General features: G+C 37.7%; 1 protein-coding gene across 45 annotated transcripts in view; it reads right to left on the reverse strand.

The window, feature by feature from the left end:
* The window catches only part of TRIP12 (thyroid hormone receptor interactor 12), a 142,677-nt gene that overhangs the window by 52,169 nt on the left and 66,594 nt on the right, over positions 1 to 23,914 (reverse strand). For 40 of the 45 annotated variants that reach the window (XM_067027102.1, XM_067027091.1, XM_067027087.1 and 37 more), the window contains 4 exons: positions 18,210 to 18,315; positions 15,461 to 15,597; positions 9,813 to 9,896; positions 8,626 to 8,721 (listed from right to left, as the gene is read on the reverse strand). In XM_067027102.1, the coding sequence (XP_066883203.1) occupies positions 8,626 to 8,721; positions 9,813 to 9,896; positions 15,461 to 15,597; positions 18,210 to 18,315 (423 nt within the window). The remainder of the gene's footprint in view (positions 1 to 8,625; positions 8,722 to 9,812; positions 9,897 to 15,460; positions 15,598 to 18,209; positions 18,316 to 23,914) is intronic. The other 5 variants (XM_067027105.1, XM_067027104.1, XM_067027120.1 and 2 more) reach the window with 1 other exon arrangement.

Below are 23,914 nucleotides of genomic sequence, written 5' to 3' on the forward strand. Positions count from 1 at the left end.
GGCCAAACGACAACAAAAAGTCACTGCCATTATCTTCCTGTGACATGTGAAGAGAAACCACCTCATACAGATCAGTCAGTTTGGGTTTTAAGGGTAATTTTATACTCCTGAAAATTACCGAGACCCTGTGTATGGAGTTTAGATCTGTTATTTATAAAATGTGTCTGGAACTAAAAGAGAAACATTTTGAAATACTTTGTTAATTCATTACATATTAACATCAACAAAAACTTGTGAAAAAGATCACAATTTTCCAAAACAACAGCAACAAAATACAGTGGCGAGTAGCACTGTGTTGCAAACGGCCTGAACGCCAGGCTGAGTGAGAGAGCTGCGCGCTCACCCCTGCTCCCTCTCCCAAGCCGAGAATCTAGCTTACAAGAGAAGAAGCATGTGGAAAAACGGGCCTGCTCTGCCACAAAGACTATTTAAAAGACATGGACGCGTTAGTAAAGACAAAATTAATGACTCTGTTTTGGAAGGGCATCCTTATGTAAACATGGAGTTTTTTTACTAGGACCATGTGACACTGAAAAATAAAATACCTGCCAGTAGTCTGGTGCCACTGCCTTGACTCTAATTAAGGCACCAGCAGTTTTACACCCACAACAGCTTTTGCACTTTTAGTTCAAACATGAACAAAGTAGAAAAAGAAAGACCTTAGTAGTTGTTATCAGTCTTGGCCGTATGAATTCAATGTAAGGGTCTCAGGAACTAGCTTGGAACTTACAGGCCACACTCTGAAAACCACTATCATACATCAGGGGTTGGTAGGCAAACATCTTCTACAAAGAGCCAGAGAGTAAATATTTTGGGTTCTTTCTGCAGACCACAAGGTCAGCGCTGCCACTACTCGACCCTGGCGCTGTGGCACAAAAGCACACACAGCCGATACATAACCCGAGCATGGCTATATTCCAATCAAACTTCATTGTCAGACACTGAAATCTGAATTTCAGTTAATTTTCAAGTCACAAAACAATAATTTTTAAACCTTTTCAGCCATTTAAAAAGTAAACATCACTTTTAGTTCACAGGCTACATCAATGCAAACAGGAGGCCGATTTGGCCCTTGGGCAGTAGTCTGCCAACCACTGATACAGAGAGAAAGAGAACCCAGAGCCTTTGAGGGCATCACAGGAGGCTGATGTGTCCAACCGAATCGACCCCACTGGACACTTGCTGAGCTCTGAAGCTGTGAAGAGGGCTGGGGGCTGAGCCAGAGGCTTTGGTAAAGACACAATGAGAACTGCAGCCTCGGGGTGCTCACAGGACAAAGTCTCCACAGGGGGAGGAGGCCTGACTCAGACACAGCCAGTGCCCTACCTTCAAGACATCTGCCACACTGTGAAACTGCATAAAGAACAGAAGTCTAAGTAGACAGACTTGCAAGGTTCTCAATGAAAAAAAACCCTGGGAGACAGAGCTCCCTGGCGGTCCAGTGTTTAGGACTCTGAGCCTCCTCTGCCGAGGGCCTGGGTTCAATCCCTGGTTGGGGAACTAAGATCCCACAAGCCGCACAGTGCAGCCAAATTTTAAAAAACAAAACAAAACAAAAACAAACACACAAAAAAACCCTGGCAGGGTCACAACAGAGAAACAGGAATGAGCTAGAGGTGAAATGAGTCATATAAAAATTATAACTCGGTCAAAACAATCTAAAGCCCTGACTAAAGCAAAGTGGTCAGCTTCTGACCCTTTAACACAGAAAAAGAGGAAACACTCACTGGTAGAAAACGTCTCTTCAGTTCACATAATCAATTACCAGACATATGAAGAGGAAGAGGAATATGTGACTAACAATCAAATGGGGAAAAAATAGAAGCAGACTAACATCCCTAGAAATTATAAAGTAAGTATTCTATAACTATGATTAAGAAATTGAAAATATAAGCATGGATGGACAAAATGGGTAAGAATGTAAAGAATTTCAACAGTGGGACTTCCCTGGCGGTGCAGTGGTTAAGAATCTACCTGCCAGTGCAGGGGACACAGGTTCAATCCCTGGTCCAGGAAGATCCCACATGCTGTGGAGCAACTAGGCCCATGCGCCACAACTGCTGAGCCTGTGTTCTAGAGAACGCAAGCCACAACTACTGAGCCCGCACACCTAAAGCCCACGCTCTGCAACAAGAGAAGCCACCTCAATGAGAAGCCCGTGCACCGCAATGAAGAGTAGCCCCCGCTGGCTGCAACTAGAGAAAGCCCGCGCGCAGCAACGAAGACCCAATGCAGCCATAAATAAATAAATTAATTTATTTAAAGAAAAAAAGAACTTCAACAGAGAATTGGAATCTATTTTTAAAAATCAAAGAACTGTCTAGAACTGGAAAACATAATATCTGAAATTCAAAATTCATTGATATGTTTAACCAAATACTGAAGAAGACAGCAGAAAAAAGAATTAGTGAATTTGAAATACGGTCAACAGAAAGTTTTCAAACTGGGGGGAATAGAAAAACCTGGGAAAAACAAAAACAAAAGTAGAGCTAGAGCTAGACAGACATGGTAGATCAAGTCCAAAGACTGAACATGTACAATCTTCATACTCCCAGAAGAAAAGGAAGGAGAATACTTGAAGAGATGATGAGATAAGTGAAACAATATATGAAGACATAACGGCCAACAATCTTCCAAAGCTGATGAAAGTTATCAACTCAGAGATTCAAAGGCTCAGTGAAACCCGAGCAAATTAAAGATGAAAGAAAATGTCACATAGGCCTAATACAGTCAAATTATTAAAAATTAATAATGGTTTGAAAAAGCAAATATTAAAAGAAGCTGGGAGAAAAGAACTACCTTGAAAGGGTAACAGTAAGACTTTTAAACAGAAACTATGGAAACCAGAAGAGCATTACAAAGTGCTAATATGAGATTTTACACCTGGGGAAATTACCTTTTAAAAATTAAGGCATAACACATATATATGGAATCTTAAAAAAAAAAAATGGTTCTGAAGAACCTAGGGGCAGAACAGGAACAAAGACGCAGATGTAGAGAATGGGCTTGGGAGGAAGTGAGAGAGTAGCAATGACATATACACACTACCAAATGTAAAATAGCTAGCTAGTGGGAAGCAGCCGCGTAGAACAGGGATATCAGCTCACAGGGCCATCAGCTCACAGGGCCATCAGCTCCGTGCTTTGTGACCACCTAGAGGGGTGGGATAGGGAGGGTGGGAGGGAGACGCAAGAGGGCGGGGATATGGGGATATATGTATACATATAGCTGATTCACTCTGTTATACAGCAGAAACTAACGCAACACTGTAAAGCAATTACACTCCAATAAAGATGTTAAAAAAAAATTAAGGCAAATCAAGGATTCCTCCAACAAAAGCAAAGAGAAACCATTACTAGCAGTCACTCACTATATAAAAAAAGTTCTTTAGACTGAAGGGAAACAGTCCTGATAGAAGAAAGGGACTTCAGGAAAGAATTAACAATACTGGAAATGGTATATATGTGGCAAAAATAAAAGAATATGGATGTTCTAAAACAACAATTGTCTTACTGTGTTTATAGCACATTGTGTAAGTAAAACTAAACAACAACATAAAGGATGGCAGGAGAAAAAGAGTTAAATTGCTGTAAGGTGGTTGCACTGTTCGGGATATGATAACGTATTACTATATGGTAGGCTATATATAATAAGCCAAGGATATGCATTATAATCTCCAAAAGAGGCTGATTTACAACATCTGCCAAAATGTTGTACGCATTTACCCTTTACACAGCAATCTCCCTTCTAGAAATCTATCCTGAAGATAACACAGGTAAAAACGGGAAAGCTGTATTTCACTGCAACACAACGAAGACTGCAAATAACCCAAATGTCCAACAGGAGGCTGGCAAAATAAACTGTACATCCACATACTGCGGCCCTGTGGCAGCTTTGCAAAAGGAACGGGGAGTCTCCTTCTCTCTGTGCATGTGTGTGACGCGCACAGCAGCTATGAAAAGTGAACACCAAAACATACTGTTAAAAGCAAGGCAAACTATGTAAAATTTACTACTCTTATCTAAGAAAGTCAGTGTGTGTGAAGTAGATAATACGGATGTGTTTTTGTTTTCTTAAGTAAATAACAAAAAGACAGGCCACAAACTTACAAAGGTTATTTGTGTGGGAGGAGGAAAAAAGCTAAAGGGACAGCAAAGGATAAGACTTTCAAAAATTTGTAGATTTGACTTCAGGAACCATGTAAATATAACAAATTATAAAAGCAAGACTACATTTTAAAGTCAATCCCTAAAAATTAAAAGCAAAATAAAGCAAATGCGCCAAACCAGCCTGGTGGCATGAATGTAAAGAATTATTTCAAGTGACTCAAATACAAAAAAATGACCACAAAGTGAGATATATCCCAAGAACAAAAAAAGAACTGTTACAAAATTAAAACTTTCTCAATAATACTATTTTTGGTGTTAGGTTGGAATTTTGTACTGTAGGATAAAGCAAATAAATGACTATGTTGTTATCACTGGGAACTGAAACTTTTGGCAGGAGGGAAAGATACAAGATAAATAAAACCCCTGCAGCCCTGAATGTGAATTGGCAGTATCAGTATGAACTCATGATTTTTAATCTTAAAAGATTAAATACAATTATTTCCTACTTTTGTCCATTAAAAGTGTCTAACAACAATGATCAACCCAGTAGCAAATACGCCAACAGCCCAGACTGTGTAATCTAAATACCATTTCCTATAAAGAAAACAGGGCTCTCTGAGGCAACGTCTGATTTCGGGGGGGGTGGGAGGGGTAGGGGGGGTTCAACTTGGCTCATCAGAAAGAAAAGAGGGCATCAAAAACTCTGAGATCACATCAGAAAGATCAGATGATGACTAGACAATTTCATCATCAATGAAAATCAATGAAATGGCTAAAACACATCTCAACCTGATTGACAATGATACTTAAAACAAAAACAACGGCACTTTGAAGGATGAAAAACTGGTAAATAAAGGGTAGGAAATATTTTTCCTATACCAACTATTCTCCTGGGTAACCAAATAGAAGGGAGAGATATTCTTTATATATTTCAACTAAATTACTTCTTTTACTTCTAATAAATGAAGACTGATCATTAGATATGAAATACTTTCATTTGTAATCCCTGTTGTCTAGACTTTGTGGACTTCCTAATATTAGAAAACACTACCATTTCTGCATAGTCTTTCCTCACCAGAGGAAGAAAATAAAGAACCAAACTTGAACCTGAAAAAGCCTCTAGATCCAACTACCAGTTTAACAAGAAGTTTACTTTTTTATTTTTTTACTTTTCCATTTGAGACAATGGAAATCTGACTGAATGGGTATCTATCAACAAGGAATTACTGGTTTCTTTTTCAGATATAATAATAGTAATGTGGATGTATGCATGCATGTATATGTGTGTTTTAAGGGACATTATCTTGAGCTACATGATGAAGTGTTTATAGATAAAATTATATAATGTCTGGGATTCATTTCCAATTAATACAAGAGGAGGGATGTTGGTGGGTGTAAAGACAGACTGGCCATGAAGCAGGCATTGCTGAAGCTGGGTCATGGGCACGGGGGTGTGTCACTGTTTTCTACTCTGGCTCTAGTCTATTGTTTACATTAATTTCATGTGCAATAGTCAAGCCTTAATATGGATTTCCGATGTTTAATGCTAATACTCTTGGGTAGCTCTGCAACAATTTTTCTTCCCAGCCTTCTCCCCAAAAATAAATGAAGGGGAAAAATAAATGAAATCAAATTTCTCTTAAAAAATAAAAAAGCACACACATTAAAAATATGATCTATACTTTGCCATCACTTAAAGTTTTTAAAAAGTATTTATGTGAGGACTGGAACATTTGAATTCTGGATACTTAGCAAGGATTTTCTTAATATAAACTTTTTTAGACAGTACTGTGGTTATGTCCTTATTTTTACAGATATAAATTCAAATACATGCAAATGGAAAAAGTTAAAAAAATAAACGGGAGTGGAGAGAACAACTGAGGATATAAATGAAACAATGGTCAGGTCATGTGGATGGATAACTGTTGATGGGTTCATGGATGTTATTATACTACTAATAATACTCTCAACTTTTGTGTATGTTTGATCTTTTTCATAATACAGATAAATCCTGATAACCCTTAGTTTGAGTCCCACACTTGCTGCTGGCCTGCAAAGGTCCAACATGACCTGGCAAGTACCTACACCTCCCAGATTTCATCTTCTACCACTCTCCTTTCACTTTCCATAGGCCCCTCCGGCTGTCTCATGACATTTCCACCTGCAGCCTTGCACTTCCTCTTTCCCTCAGATCCCTGCAGAGCTGGTTTTCTCACTCCATTTTGTTCTCCACAAAATCACCTCAGAAAAGGTTTCTTTAACCAGCCTATCATCACACCAACAAACGCCTTCCTAACTCTGCTTTGTTTTCCTTCATTGCATTGATACGACCTGAAATTTTACTATATAGTAATTGTCTTGCTTATTGCCAGGGTCACTCTCCAACAGGGAAGCTTCCACGTGGGAAACAACTCTGCTTATTATCCTATTCATGACTGTACAATCCCAGTGCCTAATAAACAACAATGAATAAAAATCCACACTCAAGGGTTCTCGAGAACTTTGCAGGAGGCTATGTTATTTGAGAGATGAGTATCAGGGCAGCAAAAGTAAAGCAAAACAAAACAAAAACAAAAATACCAGCTGCCTCAGAATGGGAGAAAATATTTGCAAACGAATCAATGGACAGAGGATTAATCTCCAAAAATATAAACAGCTCATGCAGCTCAATATTAAAAAAACAAACAACCCAATCCAAAAATGGGCAGAAGACCTAAACAGACACTTCTCCAAAGACGACATACAGATGGCCAAGAAGCACATGAAAAGCTGCTCAAATCACTAATTATTAGAGAAATGCAAATCAAAACTATAATGAGGTATCACCTCACACCAGTCAGAATGGGCAGCATCAGAAAATCTACAAACAACAAATGCTGGCGAGGGTGTGGAGAAAAGGGAACCCTCTTGCTCTATTGATGGGAATGTAAACTGATACAGCCACTATGGAGAACAGTATGGAGGTTCCTTACAAAACTGAAAGTAGAATTACCATACGACCCAGCGACCCCACTACTGGGCATATACCCAGAGAAAACCATAATTCAAAAAGACACATGCACCCCAATGTTTATTGCAGCACTGTTTACAATAGCCAACTCATGGAAGCAACCTAAATGCCCATCGACAGATGAATGGATAAAGAAGAGGTGATACATATATGCAATGGAATATTACTCAGCCGTAAAAAGGAACGAAATTGGGCCATCTGTAGAGATGTGAATGGATCCAGAGACTGTCATACAGAGTGAAGTAAATCAGAAAGAGAAAAACAAATATCGTGTATTAACGCATATATGTGGAACCTAGAATAATGGTACAGGTACAGATGAACCGGCTTGCAGGGCAGAAATAGAGACACAGATGTAGAGGACAAATGTATGGACACCAAGTGGGGGAGGTGGTGGGGGGGTGGGGGTGGGATGGATTGGGAGATTGGGATTGACGTGTATATACTAATATGTATAGAATGGATAACTAATAAGAACCTGCTGTATAAAAATAAATAAAATTCAAAAATTAAAAAGAAAATACCAGCTGCTTCTTAAAATCCTCAAGTACAAGTACACATAATATGAACACATGTACACACACTGCATTATTTTTTTAAAAAACTTAGAATATTTGATGGAAAATTATACAAGTACAAATTTATTTGTAAGGTCAGAGTTAACAACCTTCGGTAACACTTCAGAGATTTTGAAATTAATCAAGACTGAAGTCTGCAAACAGCCTACTGATTCTATGGAAATATTATCGACGAAGTAAAAAAGAATGTGTGTGTGTGTGTGTGTGTGTGTGTGTATACAAAAAACTGAGTCACTTTGCTGTACAGCAGAAATTAACACAACATTGTAAATCAACTATACTTCAATTTTAAAAAATGCTTAAATGTAAATTTTATTGCTTAAGGAAGCTAAAGGTAATATTCTACACCAGACAGAATTTAACTGAATTTGTGATTACGCAAAATCATATTCTTAGTTACAAACTGAGACTTAAATAATCACTCTTATATCTACTATATATGATAAGATCTCTGGGTTATATTAATTTGATTAAATAAGTCTAGTTACTGGTAATTCTGCTGAGAAATCTTTCCTCTCAGGCTCATTTTATAATCAACTGCCTAATGGGTTAAATTTTATTATACCATAAAAAACTCAAGACGCAAAGCATGCAATCAGATGCTATAATAATGTAATCTCAACTGAGATCCTGTACTCTTCTATAGTTTAAAAAAAAAAACAAAATGAAAGGTCAATCTTGTTGTAAACTTTGGATGGTTTTCTAATGGTTCCAATTCAGTAATCAAAAATAAAAGGAGAAAATCTTGAAGAGTTGCTATTATTTAAGGCAAGAATGTGCAGAAGCTCTGTTTTTTAAAACAGGTTAAAGTTCATGAAAACTTCCTTATGTGAAAACTCTCTTACATGAATAGAAAAACAGTAAAAACAGCACTCAACTAATTACTAAGAGTTTTGAGGGGAGGACAAATTTAAAAGTATTCACTTACTAGCTCCGCTTCCAATTGTTCTATGGAAAAGTTGTGACATCCGAGGACCAAGAGGACCAAACAGGTGAGGAGGAAGACCCCTGGCCTCTAACAGAGCTAAGGAAAAAAGAAGGGCAGGAGGAACATTCGAAGTGTTAATACAACTGATCTTATCTAGAAGTTTCGAACAACGGATTCATCACATAACTGATTTAAACAATTACTTTCCGTTTTAAACTTTAAGTTACATTAAACTTTTTAAGACCACTTGAATATACTAATGTAATTAATATAAGTTACAACACCCATGTGTCTACTCCAGGGCATCTTAAGGTTTTATGGAGATATTAAATATCCGTGCCAGCAGGGACTATGTAAATGGTCCAAGAAAAACCCAAAGTAAACATTTATTTTGAAGAAGTTATGTTAAGCACCTTAGCTATTTCACTCTATTATTTCCCAGTCAGATACTGATCATGAGATCCTCTAAAAACATAGGAAAGAAATCATTTTGATCAGTTCCCAAAAGTGAGAAAAACTGTTCATTAAGAGCTCTAGTCAAAAAGTGACTGCTGTAAGTTCCTTCAGGAACTGAAAAGCAATCTGAAACTGATTCATTCATGTTTCTTGTAAGCCTCACACTGGGGATCTATTCTATAAATCAACTGTCTGAAGATAATAGAAATACATATCCATGTACTTGGAAATAATGTATACATAATATAAAGCTGCTTTTTAAAAGCACTTACAGCATTATAATACCTCGAGTTTAGGTATACAATCTACATTCATTTTCAAATAGTTGATCAAGAACACAAAAGAACACAGCAAAAAAAAAGCATCCTACTAGATGCAATATGTTATCATCAGGTACCAGAGCACAATATATTAAGCTACCCCTTGTTCAATATCTTCCTTAATGTATTACTAGCTACACATGCAACCATAATGAAAACAATTTTTAAACATAAAAAAATAAATATACTATTTAAGATTTTTATCTAGTTAAACAGTAAAGATGAAGAGCCAAACGGATCATCTTCCAATTCCAAATCATCAAATCACCACTATATAAAAAGCTTTTTTTGGAGGTATGGGCACTGCTACATTATACTTTTATGAACTTATCCGAATTAACTTCAACAAAGAACAGTAGTAACAGGCAGCCCATGACAAGAGTTTCTCGTAAGCTCAGTAACTCTCTTTACCTTGCAATCGTCCCATCTCGGAATCATCCGATTCACTCTCCCCAGAAGTGGTCATGCCCACAGCCCCTGCAACAGAACTAGAGGCTTCGAAGGGGGGGGGGGGGGGGAAGGTGAGGGTTAGGAGAGGAACATTTAAATTCATTATGTCTGGTTTATCTTAAAAAAGAAAAAGCAGAGTTTTACAGACAACAATAAATAAAGGCAAACGTGTCTGCCCATTGCACACCAGCTGTTATTCTAGACTTCATCATGTAGCTTTTATGAAAAAAAGATGGCTCGACTACATTAGAAACAAGCATAATATACAAGCTTTGCATTTCACTTGTACAGGGTTTTCACAGTTTCCTCCTGTCTTTGAAACTGTTCCTGAACTCCTCTACCCAAAGTCCATAAAGATAACACTGCTAAAAAACCATTGTGATATTTAATAGATGGGCAATTAGTCACAGACAGAAAGCAAAACTGACATTTGGGGAAAATGTTCCATGTAGATGTGTGCCTTCTTCAGTCTGTTTTATTCCTGGACTTTAGTCTGGATACGATCGTTTGCCGTGTTTTCTTTCATTTCAAGACTGTGCAAAGATTACGCTCTCTTATTTCCAGGACAAAACATTGAAGATACACATTACAACTGACAGAAGACTGCAAAACACTGAAGTACAGAAGAGAGGGCAACTAACATGTCAAAACAAATGCAGAATGAAGAGTTCAGATTCAGAAGTATTCTACTACCCAAAATGCTAACCTGATCAATAATTCAGTCTAAGTAAATAGTGGCTAATTCTACAATATTATAAATCTGAACAGGAGATGAAAATATATTCCTGTAAAACTAGCAGTTTTACTGTCCCCTCCTCTCAGTGTCTGTTGAGTCCTAAAGCATTTTTTGTACATAGACAATTCATCTGTATATGACCACATCATCCCCAATACCTTAAGTCCTGTCCACTTAACAGATGGTGACAGAATGCAAGGCAGGAAGAATATTTTTGTCATTATTAAAAGAGGCACATGGATCAGATCCATATGTGAATTTTTCTGAAGAAAGAGATGGAAATACACCAGCCACCAACTCTGTGTTTTAATACGTTTCTTCACCCCTCATTTAAGTATTCTGTCATTTCACCGGGATTTTTTAAAAACTTGTAGAAAAATGTATGGTTCAGAACAGGAATCAACAAACTGTGGCCCACAGGCCAAATCTAGTCCAGCACACCACTTTGCAGATAAAATTTTGTTAAAACATACGCAAACTCACTCACTTACATACTTGTGGCTGCTTTTGCGCTACAACCACAGAGTTGTCCCAACAGAGCCTGCACAAAGCCGTTTTAAAACATCAATTATCTGGCTCTTCACAGAAAATGCTGGCAACCCCATGGTTTAGAGTTACAGGCTAAGTAGAAATGCTAACATTAAGGAGTAATGGAGTTTAGCAAAATCCACACTTCTGATGGGGAAAAAAAGGGAAATAATAACTGTACTCTGTAAGGCTACTTGTAGGTAGCACTTGTTAAATGCGGGCTTGTGTGGAGAACGTGTCCATGTGCTTGTTCTCAACCATACAAAGAAGTATTACAAACTCTATCATGCACATTAGGAAACCAAGGCTTTGTGTCTTTGAGTGTGCTTGCCCAAGGTCGGACAACTGACCGCGGGCGTGAGATGTGAGCCCAGGCAGTCTGACTTCACAGGCCGCACTCTTACGGGCTGCACTCTACCAGCGCCTCGCACTTACCCTCCCAGCACTCGTTCCTGGTTTCAGTGCCGCTGCTGCTTCACGTTATACAGAAACCACGCCAACCAGCCCTGCTACCGGGTCCCAATTACGACTGAACTTAGTCAAGTGGCTTTTAAACTTACTTTGAAACTTTTACAAAATGTGGAAAGCAAATACTAAGTTTTGGCAAACAAAATTGTTGGTTTTTCTTTCTTTCCTGCTCCTCCCCCCAAAGGCACACTCTGGAACCACACATTTTTTAAGGAAAAAAAAAAAAAAAAAAAAAAAATCACAAGTTCACTTAAGGTAATGCTGGGTTTTTTTTTAAAGCTTATCAGAGGGTCTACTAGTTTTACTTTAAACCAGTCTACAAATCTACAAATTATGATTTTAAGGGTTTAACCTTAAGTGACTTCTTAAACATATTATTCTAAGAACTGACATAATGAATAATAAAATACCTCATATTGCCCTGCCACGAAGACATTAACCAAGACATAAAACTTGTAAAAGCACAGAATTAAAAGAGCTGTTAAGACTATTACAGGGAGGTCCCAACCTTAAGTAAGGGAGCCACGGACCCACAAGGAGGAGCAGGAATATTCTGGTTTTTAATCAAGTCGAGGAGCTATTTTGACACAAATCAGTTACTGGACCCAAGGAAAAAGATCCTTTCCAGCTGTCGTCCCTTTGGTGGCAAGTGTTAATAAGCATTTGCTTACTGTAGCTCCCATTTTTCTAAGTTTTACAAAATTAGATAAACCAAACTAACTTAGCCTGTGAGTGGCTGTTTGTAAAGTCATGCAGGTAAGGAAATGTAACCCATTAAGAGCAGTCAGCAAGAAAGTTGCTTCAATCAAGGCATCAAACCTTGGACAACACACGCAAAATCCATCCCGACACAAATATGAAAGCAAGGCTATCAAACAGAGAAAATCCAATGTCAGATTTTAAGAGGTGTCAATCTTTTTTTTTGTTTATACTGGTGTCTCTCCCATCTAGTCTCAGCATATCTTCACAGCACCATGTAAGGCAGTTTCCAACACACAGTTAAAGCTGACAGAATTCACTTTTACTTGACAGGAACTGCTAAGGGTTTACCAAATACCTAAGTATATAGGAGGCAATGGGAAGACACTTTTAGTGTCACGAAAACTTTTGAGCTGCCAGGAGAATGGTTGTTTGGAATATCATTACACCTTTATATGGGCGTTGGCATCAGGTGATATGGTAGCAATCTAATTTTTAGTGGTACTAACCAAAAATAAGTAGGGAGAGAAAAATTTACAAAACTGAGTTGCTTTCTTTTTACAATCTGACCCCGTTCATTTCTTGTGAAATTAAGATTCCCAATGCAAAATGTGGGTGTCAGAACATTTTTCCTTACTTTGATTGATTTCCGGGAATAACGAAGACTGCTTGATTCCCCACCTTAGTATCGCTAAGATGTGCAAGACTTTATCAGCACTATCAAGGGGTGCTCAGTTCTAATGAGGTCTAAAACTAAACCCTTCAGCTCCTGGGACAACGTGGGGAACACTTAACGTTCAACCTCCAGAGCGGACATTTCTTCTATGAAGAGCTAGAGGGGTTGCACTCCACATCACAGTAAACTTCAGAGTGACCCAAAGGGACACCATATCAACAAACTTTCTTAAATGTCAACAACACTGGCAAAGTCAGGGTGATATAAGCAAGTATTCCAAAGATGGAGCAAGGCTTTAATATCTACATGTGAAAAAAGAAATACACTTATATCAACGAGGCCACTGAAATAAGTCAGGAAGAAATGATCTTTAAAAATAAAGAAACACTGAAAAATGAATATACACATAAGACTGAAGAGATTAATCTCTTTAAATTAGTAAAAACATTATTTCAAAATAAAGGTTTCAAATGAAGTGAGTCTTATACCAACTGCATAAGAACTGTCTGAGAGTGGACACGTGCCATAAGATGCTCTAAGTTACCACCATCAGTTTGTACTCTCCACGAACTTAGAGGGGTTTATTTTTCTTTAAATTCCAGTTTTACATACTGAGAAATGAAAGCACATTACACTGAAGAACTTAATATAAAGCTGGTAGTAAGTAATCTGCCTCTTTCCCCAGAAGCACTTTAGTGAGCTGGCAGAGGAACCCGTGTCGTACGTACAAGGAATCCAGCCTCCAAAAGGCAATAAAGTTAGTGCTGCTCTAATACCAGCGAACATGCACAGGTATCTTTTACATAAACTCAGAAAGCACCTAGATCACAATGGGATTTCAAATACGGATGACAATGAAACACAGGCGAGCCTTCAGGAGGGCAATCTCACGAACCTAATCCCTTGGAGCTTTTCTCTTCGGCAAATATACCAGGGAACAAAATTTTACACACCACCCCCTCATTCTGGCCTCCAATTACACCCCTATGAATTAAACAAACTCGAGTAACCACAGGGAAGCAGAACACCACAGCTGTTATAACTGTGCACTTCTTTTCTCTAAGACCTGGATTTGAGAGTCACACATCCTAGTTTGTAACCCTGGCAAGCTTAACCATTATGCATCTCAGTTTTTCTCATTTATAAAATGAGGACAACAGCACCTCACACCTCAGCAGGTTGTTCTGAATATTAAACGAGAATATACGTAAAGTGCTTAATAGCGTGTCCGCAGTGGAGTGTACACTCTGTAAATGTTAGCTATTGTAATTACCATAATGAGTCCACTTGAACAACACGCTCAGCAGCTCCCTCTCAAAGTGTCATCCATATGGGAATTGCTCCACTTCCATATTCAGACTTGGAATAAACATTAGAACACTGGGAAGCATAGCTGTGTGTCCTACAGAGCTTCAGCGAGTTGCATGTGCAATGCACTGTATGTTTCCAAAAATCTACCATTTAACCCTTCAGAAAAACCATTCTGGGAAAAAGGCACCACCAGAAGAGATGCCGTAAGTTCGCCACGTAATCTATCACACAAAACCAGGAAAGATAAGTTGGTAAAGATGTTAAACTGGACAGAAAGCTGCGACAAAAGGCACAGACCATGGACAGCAGTGGGCAAGCCAGAACCTTCTTGGTAAATGAGGATATACAATCAACCATAGGCATTAAAGAAAACTGGCACCTATTCTGATACTACCAGTAATACATGAAAGAACTCTGTTCAAAAGTTAAGAACGTACATGCCTATGCCTAAAGCTACACATATCATCCAGATTTAAGGGACTCAGACCCATATGTTCATAATGAGGACTTATAATATTTTTGTATCTGTTCTTAGTGTTAGTGAGAAATGCTTGTAACAAGCTACCGTTTAAACCCGTTAGCCACAATCAAGCCCTGGAGTGCCAGCCGCCTTCTGGCACTGGAAATGGGTACATACATACTTGGGGTGGGGCGGGGCCTAATTTTTGCTGGGCTAAGACATCTAGGAGAATAAAAATAAGAAACCCGGAAGAATAGGAATACTAGTCTTAAAGCTGCTTAGATTCAAACTGAATACTTGTTATTTTTTAGGGACTACAACATTCTAAATTAAAATTTAGACTTCTATGAAGCAATTCAAGCCACATCCTTACATTTTTACTGTGAATTTAAAAGTTTTACAAACAATCAGTAGGCAACTATTATATGTACTGATCGATATTTAAGAAGCTTAAACAGAAAGGGACTTACTGCTTCTTAAAAGGCCTTTGAATGTAATTAGTACGAATTTGGATTTGGAAAAAGATTAAACAACAACAAATGAATACAACTAATCCAAACACCAAATCTGTACAGCGGAACAAAAGCAAACAACAAGTGTGATGGCTAACATCTTGGGATGTATCTGTCTCCTCTCTTCCATGATGTTTGGTGCACCTATAAAGTACTTTATCTCCAAATAAATCTGGAAGACACATAAATGCTTTTGAGGCTTAAGAAGCGCCCATCTACCTGCCGCTCCCTGGGGAGCTTCGTCCGTCCGCGCAGCTGAAGAATTCACCGTCTCCTGGTCGCCTTCAGGGTCTGCCATCTTCTCCTGTCGACGAGCTTCAGCTGCTCCTCTTTTGCCCAGGCCAGAGCCTCGCCGACTACAACAGAAAGATGCCATCACAGGCAGCACCCCCAGTGACCAGGAGCGATGCCCGCACAGCACAAAGCTCCAATGCACGGAACACAGAGCTAGTTTATTCTTTTTACATAAAAATTGTTGTAGAAAATCACTATGGGTAACAACCAAGACTTTGTATATTTAAAACTCATCCAAGTTATATCACATGGACAATACAAGCTTTTGTGTTGCTATGAGCTGCTGTCATCCTTACAAACAGAAGTGATTTTTAAACACTTCAACTACATGGAAAAGTGATTCCTTCTGCAGAGACAATTCAATTCATTTAAAATAGATCCCTAATTCCTGGGTAAATAGTGGACCACTATATGAACTTTCAGACGGATACTTGAAAATGGTGGCAGGACAGGGGGAGAGAAGACGGGAAAAATTCCCATCACCTAAGTCCCAGATTACCTAAATCATCAAAAAATTACTATCCTAATAATGGACAATAGCTCTAGCCTTTAAAATAAAAGAAATGAGTATTTAATATTTATAAATAAATACAGATGATATCTGGGAAGACACTTGTTTCTGACTGAGGCATAGTGTAAGATATGGAAAAAGGAATCATCAGTCATTTATCATGAAGCAGACTACATTTTATTGATGACTTTCTATTTTAATAGCGAAATCAGTAAGCAAATCAGGTAGAGACAGAAGACTTCCAAAATTACAACAACTTAATATTGTTTAAAGGCAGCTCCCCAAATGACCTCAGAAAGTGCAAAAACCTACTACTAAAGAAATGTTTTAGACTAAAGTAAACTACAGTGAAATTAGATGTTGCCTAGTAAAGAACAAGAAGGAACCAGGCATAAGTGACATGTAAATGAAAGCTCTGAATCACCAATGAGTTCTAGAAGAGTTTATTCTCTCAATTATTAAAACTCCTCCCTAAGCAGGGTTTTACTGTGCCAACCTTTCGTCCACAGGGGAGAAAAGCTCATTCCAAATCCCAATTACCAAGCTACAAATCAGTGGGATTCAAATTAAGTCACTTATTTAACATTTAATCTGAATCAACCATGTGACACACACGGCGCTGAACACTTCGTTGCTGCCTTCAAGGTGGGTTAGTCTAAAGAGACCAAGCCGCAGCTGTGATGGACTATGAAAGCACTAAATTTAAGAGGAATCTCAACTAATTCAGAAAAGTGTGAGACGAAGAGCACTGCAGGCAGGCGGCTTGACAGCTTGTGTGTAGCATGTAAGGAACTTCTCGTTCATCAAGACAGCGGATCTGAGGAGAAGGAGAGAATGCTGCAGAGAAAGGTAGGACGCTAGATTACCTGACGCCACATACAGCTTAAAATTAATTTTCAACTACAGTGAATTTGGTTTATATCTAAGATTATAAACCTTGGGTAAACTGGATTCAAAGTTTGGCCCAAAACAGGACAAAAGCCCTGAAATTTTCTCAGAGGTCCTCATAAAAGTACCGCCAAAAAACTTCAAAGGCAAATAGGTGTACTAACTCCAGATATTTTAAACAATCCTGACAGAACTAGGAAATAAGTGGAAAAGTAGAGATTAAAATGGCAGGAGTCCATTTCTTATGACTTATTAGGTAACAAGTCATACTGTTGCCTTGTGTTACTACTGTGCCCACGGCCAAGAGTATAAAGTCGATTACCTCAGAGAAGAACAAAAAGAAGTGCTTAAAGCCTTTCTACTGACCTAAGTTAGAGTAGGGAAAAGGTAAACTAAAATCAGTCACCTGCATCACTGGTTTCTGGCACATTTAGTAGAGAGAACAAAGTACATATAAGAGCAAACTACATATAAAGGAGGGAGAAGTCCCATACAGCTGTGATTACCAGCACAAGACCAAAACTGACCAAGCCTGAAAATCTGAGATGAAATTGCAACAAAAAGATTTTTAACTTTAACCTAAGATTCTGAATCAGTTAACAAAGTATATGAAATAATACACTGTATCATATATCAAAGGTAAATAATTTTCTGAAAATGGGCTCCAAAATAGCAACCGGGAGAAACAGGAATTAGAGATGTGAGAGAACACAAACAAAACCTAGATTTTTCTGTGAGGGTAGGTATTGGAACACAAAATGAAAATTAAGTACACCTCTCACCCTCACCCATTAAACTCAATAACTTGTGCCAACACTTTTAGAAACTAATTAGGCAATATTACAGCCATTAAAACAGGCATCCCTTCTGATCCATTATTCACACTACTGGGAAATTTAGCTACCTTTAAAAATAACCCAAATCTGCATAAAGATGCTCATTAGAGACTTCTCTGGCAGACTGGAACTCTGAAAACAACCAGACGTCCAACTATTGGCAATAACTCTGTGCAAATAATGTAACAGCAGAGGAAAAGGTAGAAGACAAAGGTGTTGTCCAAAAAAGGCATGATTAAAACTTAGCAAAAAAAAGGTAAATAAATATTGGGGAAGAATTCACAAAAATATACAATACTAGCTATATCAGAATAAATTTCTTTGTTCAACATTCAAGAGAAAATTTTAATTCATTTTTTAAAACTTATAAAATTAAGGACTTTGCTGAAAGCTGAACACAGATCACGAACTAATCATCAACTGGCAAAGCCCAGATTACCTGGCACTAGCACAGGAGCCCGTGGTCTTTTGGCGTGCGCTCCGCCTCAAACTGGGGAGCTCAGCAGGTGGGGATTCGCTGCGCTTCTTGGTAGATTTTCTTAAACCTACACATGTGAAATGCAAAAGTGAAATTTTTAAAAGAGCAGTTACCTTAAATTAAAAATGACATAATTCTTCAGGTCATCATCCGGTCAAAAAGTCCATGGACTCTTCCATGGCCTCTCTAGCAGTCTCCAGATTTACTTCCATAGTTTGCTTTTACTGCGCCTGCTCATACTGGGGAAGTTCATGTTGTGCTTGGCATTCCTGTTCAGGAGAAATCTTCTCACTCTGGCCTAACCTTGACGCAAGCTATCCAACACCATGAATGACAGTCCCTCTCCTCTCAAACCATCCTCTTGAAGAGTTCCTATCACAACTCTGCTCTTCCACTACTCCTCTCCACTAACTAAAGCCAAGAGATTGTTTTTTGTATATACTATGTATTTCAGGACTTTACTGTATTTCATTTAGCATTTTACTGCATTCTCTTTGCACTGTCCCATTTCACCTAGTTTATACGAGGCTCATCAATAAGGCCATGAGAGAATAATTTTCTCTCACCAACTCACTGGCAAGAAATATACATTTGAACTGAAGGTTATTCAAATGTCCAATTTACAGAATACTGTATAATTAGGGGGAGAAAGTCAATCAAGCACACTTTACATGTTATTCTGGAACCTAACTAATACCTTTAATAGGGATAACAGATTCTGAAAAGGTACAGCAACTGAGAAAAGTTTATTGCTATTTTATGAACAATGGGGAAGTCATCAGAGCATAATCTACTGCACGCCCCCCGCCCCGCCCAAACAACACTGTTACTCTACACCGTCCATGACATGACAACATACTGAGTGGCAAGCTCTATCTAAACAAAGACCCCCAGCAGTGAGAGGTCTCCAAAGTCAACAGAGCATATACGTCCACTGGAACTTTTGGCATCATCTTAAAAAGATGTTAACTTCCTCAGAGACCAACTGTACAATAACAATTCTCCAGATCATTTGTTTCCTCTCAAATTTTAATTTTTTTCCACTTCACTGCTTTAAAAAGTGTAAAGATAAGAAATTCCTTACTCTTGATTTTGTTAAAAACACCACTAAAGGTTCTGGGAAAGAGGTGGTAAAAAGGATTCTAGATATCTTCTTGACCTTTTAGACTCTTTATTTAAAAACTTCAGTTCATCCAACTTGCACTTAAACTATACATGATGAAAGTTGTGAGGTGAAAAGCAAGCTATTAAAAACTCTTTAAACACAAAGCACGGGCTTCCCTGGTGGCGCAGTGGTTGAGAGTCTGCCTGCTGATGCAGGGGACGCGGGTTCGTGCCCTGGTCCGGGAAGATCCCACATGCTGCGGAGCGGCTGGGCCCGTGAGCCATGGCCGCTGAGCCTGCGCGTCCGGAGCCTGTGCTCCGCAACGGGAGAGGCCACAGCGGTGAGAGGCCCGCGTGACAAAAAAAAAAAAAAAAAAAAAAAAAAAAAAGCAGAAATTATAAGGACAAAAATCTATGTTCAGACAGGCATTACCATTTAGAAATCTAAAGCAGACCTTTTGGGCCCTCCTCCCCCCACCTCCTACCCCAAATAACTTTTGTGAAAGACTATCTAGACTCTTCAAACCATCATAAAAGGATCAAAGAGTGAAACTTAAAATGACGAAAGAAGATTGGCCTAAGCGTTTCTTAAATTTCAATTCTATTTTAAGGTTGATTTTCTATGTAGCTGTCACCAGAATTATTTGATGTGATCACAAAGCTATATCTGACATCCTATATACTATTTTATCTTTGCCTAGCTGGATACACACCCCAGACACCTGAAAGATGGACATGGCATGTAGACGGATTATGGAGCTAGCTTAATATATTCAGCTAATAATGTCACTATTTTTTAATATTTAAAAAATTTAGAAATTTGCTAATATTTCAGAAAATATTAAATTACACTTATCTATCTGAATTATGTGACTAAGTTGGGCTAAAAAATGTACACTTTAGAGGGAAAAAGCCATCAGTGCACATTACGTTAAAGCTGCAAAAAACATAAGGTACTTTCACTTATAAGGCACTTTAAAAACCTTTGTATTATTGTCACTAATATTACTCAGTTCATGTAATACTAAAGTATCTATAAATACCATGATACAGTACTAGAGACACTAGTACAAATTTTCACATCTATTTAGTGACATTCAAAATAATATTCAACAACGTATTGTGGGCTACTGCTTTATTGCTAATCTGCGGTAACAGTATACTTTTTGACACTTTCACCACTCATGCCCTATTTTAGACTTTGGTGTTTAACTCTCTCTTAAACAACTTCATTCAAATGTAATTTCTGTATGATAAAATGTACTCATTTTAAGTGCACGGGGTTCAATGAGTTTGACGAACTTATTTAAGCATATAACCAACACCACAATCAAGACATAGAACATTTCCATCATTTTAAAAAGTTCCTTTATGGCCCTTGCAATTAATCCCTCCCCTCACACTTCAGGTCCCTGGCAATCACTGGTCTTCTTTTCTGCTGCTATTGCCTACTTTGGAGTTTCATATAAAGGGACTCCTACAGTGTCGTGGGGCTGCACTCATGGTGTTGCACGTATTGGTCCATTCCTTCTGATTGCAAAGTGGTATTCCTGCGTGTGGATGTGCCACAATCTCTCTGTCCACTCTTGGTGTTGGACTTTAAAAGAACTGTACTAAGTTACAGAGAAGTAGGGCAGAGAAAAACCAAAACAAGAGTGATTAGAAAACTATTTATAACTGATGTCACAATACCATAATGTAAAATGACTGTCAGGCTAATTGACATTAACTCCATCCAGCCTGATAAAGTAAGAGAACCCCCAACATTTTGTTCTCTAAACTTCCTTAGAGGAGAACTACATAAATTCTTCCAAAAGTCTAAAACATGTTTAGAAGATAAAAAGGTCATAAATTCTGGGACAAAGGAAAGCTGAAGCACAAACTTCAGCTTGGTAGATAAAGTATTTCCTAGAAAACCAGGACAGCTTAACCTTCTTTTGGCCATTCAGCAAACTGACAACGCTAGCACATACTATCTTCACAATTTTATTTATTTGTTCTTTAATATTTATTTATTTATTTGGCTGCTCTGGGTCTTAGCTGTGGCACGTGGGATCTAGTTCCCTGACCAGGGATCGAACCTAGGCCCCCTGCATTGACAGCATGGAGTCTTAACCACTGGACCACCAGGGAAGTCCCTATTTCACAATTTTAGATCGACTATGGAGATTTTCAAAAGCACTTTCAGATATAAAGTTGTAATAATTCTCATTTTTCAGACACAAAAATATTAACTGACTTGCTTAAAAGTGCATAACCCAACCAACTACACAATTCTAAGTTTATTTTAAAGCAGAACAGAGAGTACTACATCTTCAATATACTTGTGGCAAGGTGTTAAAATTTTACTTTACTGGTTCGTTTAGAAAACTTTAAACTCTCTGTATAAAAACAAAGTATTTTTGTAGAACTGAAATGTTTCCTATCATTCTACTGGTCAAATACGGAATATTTTAATAAATGGTGGAAACATGGAAAAGTGTAAACCTACAACATACTGAAAACCGATTAAAACACATGTGCATGGGAACACACATACCACAAACACATCTCTCTGTCCCAGGCTCTGTAATGCAGCAAAACTGCATTTATCATTTATTTTTATGATGCCACTTTGAGAAGCAACCAGAATATCACTGATCAAATTAATATATTCTTATCCACAAAGCCTTTGTGTAATAAAGTTAGGTATAAATCTTGTATCAAAGCTCTTATTACAGTTGACCCTTGAACAATGCAGGGTCCACTTATATTCAGATATTTTTCAGTAAACTGAAATACTACAGCACTACACAGTCTGTGGTTGGTTGAATCCAAGGATGTGGAGGAAACATGGATAAGGACAGCCAGCTATTAGTTACATGAAGACTAACCTCTCATTGTTCAAGGATCAACTGTATTATCGGTATAAGAATATGTGCACTTGTTCCTACAAATATATTCCTATAATCTTTATTCCTTTGGATAAACGTGAAACTAGCAGTTAGTATTCTCTTAAAATTCCTAATTGATTTGTCCTCTACAATATAGGTATGTCTTACTCTTTTGTTTTCTTTTTTTGAAAAAGTATTCCTAAGCAAAACTGATTTACACAAAGTCCAGGGCTTCACCCTTAAGAAAAAAAAAAAAAAAAAAGAGTCCTTTTTTTAAAGTGTGACATCTTTAAAGTGTGACATTTGAAATGTGAAATAATTAAACCTCTTATATATCCAACTGTAAGCTTGGATTTTTAAAAATATAACAACATTTTAAAAGAATCAACAAATTAAGGGCCTTAGACATTTTACTTTCTGGACCCTTACTAATGTAAAAATAGTTAAGATGTTCATGGGTACCTTCTACTTATGATTGATTTTTCTTTTCAACTTGAAATATTAGAACTATTTCTCATTACATTAACATCTCAGTACAAAAGTATTTCTCTTGGAAAAGCTATGGTTTTCACTCTTAACTGTGTCAAATTACTTTAAAAGTAGCAATAGACAACTGGGCAATACATATTCACTATCAGCTTTCATTCTATTTTTAATTCTCACATGATCTGTTACAGGTATGCTAATCTATGACATGATATACACATATAATCAAACCTACTACACAGTTCTGTAATGAAAATATAGCACTCCTCCCAATAATAAAATATTCTAGCAATGCAATAATTAAACTTTACAATTTCGTGAAAGATTCCTTCTGCTGTAAAAGAATAAACATGAATGTCAATGTATTTCATAAGGTTGTTTGAAAAATCAAGCAGAGGAGGAGGGGGAGACTGACCTAACATCTTTATTCAGTGAATAATGACTCCATTCAAATATATGAACACTTTTATTCTGCAACTTATATAATCATTTTAAAGTGACAGTAAAAGATGATCAAACAGACATCTACTGTATATTATCTAGCAGCCCTTTTTCTGAGCACCTCCTTTTTTCTCTTTCTTTTTTTAAAATTCTTTGCAGAGCTATCTCCTAACCCTTCTCCATGTGGTACCGATGGAACTGTCATCCACAATACACTCCCACTATATGAGTGAGACTCAAACTGTTGTATTTTCATCGTCTACAATTGTAACTCCTCCATTACTATTCCCTCCCCTTCATTATACTAATTCATTTAAGGACAGGCATATTACCCGATGATATAAGAGACTTTCATATAGAAATATAAATGATTGGACAGTGTTTTGGGGAAAGAGGGGGAATTAGGGTGTCATAAGTCACAGACTTGGGACTGACAGGACCATCTTCATTTGAGCTCCTGGATCCAGCCAAGCCTGAAGCTAGACAATCTCTTGGCTTTATCAGTCATGTGAGCTGATTTCCATTTAATTTTAATTGAATATGCATCACATATAACTCCAAATCTTCTGATTATAAGTCATTACTGTATTATAATTTGTAGTCTAGAGTAGGTATGGACCAAATCCTGCTGGTAGCCTGTTTCTGTATAGCCCACTAGCTAAGAATGCTTTTTATATTTTTAGAGAGTTGTAATAAAAGAAGAACATGTGACAAAGGCTGTATGTGGTCAGTAGACCCTAAAATTTTTACTATATGGGTCTT

This window comes from Kogia breviceps, chromosome 2 (assembly GCF_026419965.1).
Source record: "Kogia breviceps isolate mKogBre1 chromosome 2, mKogBre1 haplotype 1, whole genome shotgun sequence".
Taxonomy (NCBI): domain Eukaryota; kingdom Metazoa; phylum Chordata; class Mammalia; order Artiodactyla; family Physeteridae; genus Kogia; species Kogia breviceps.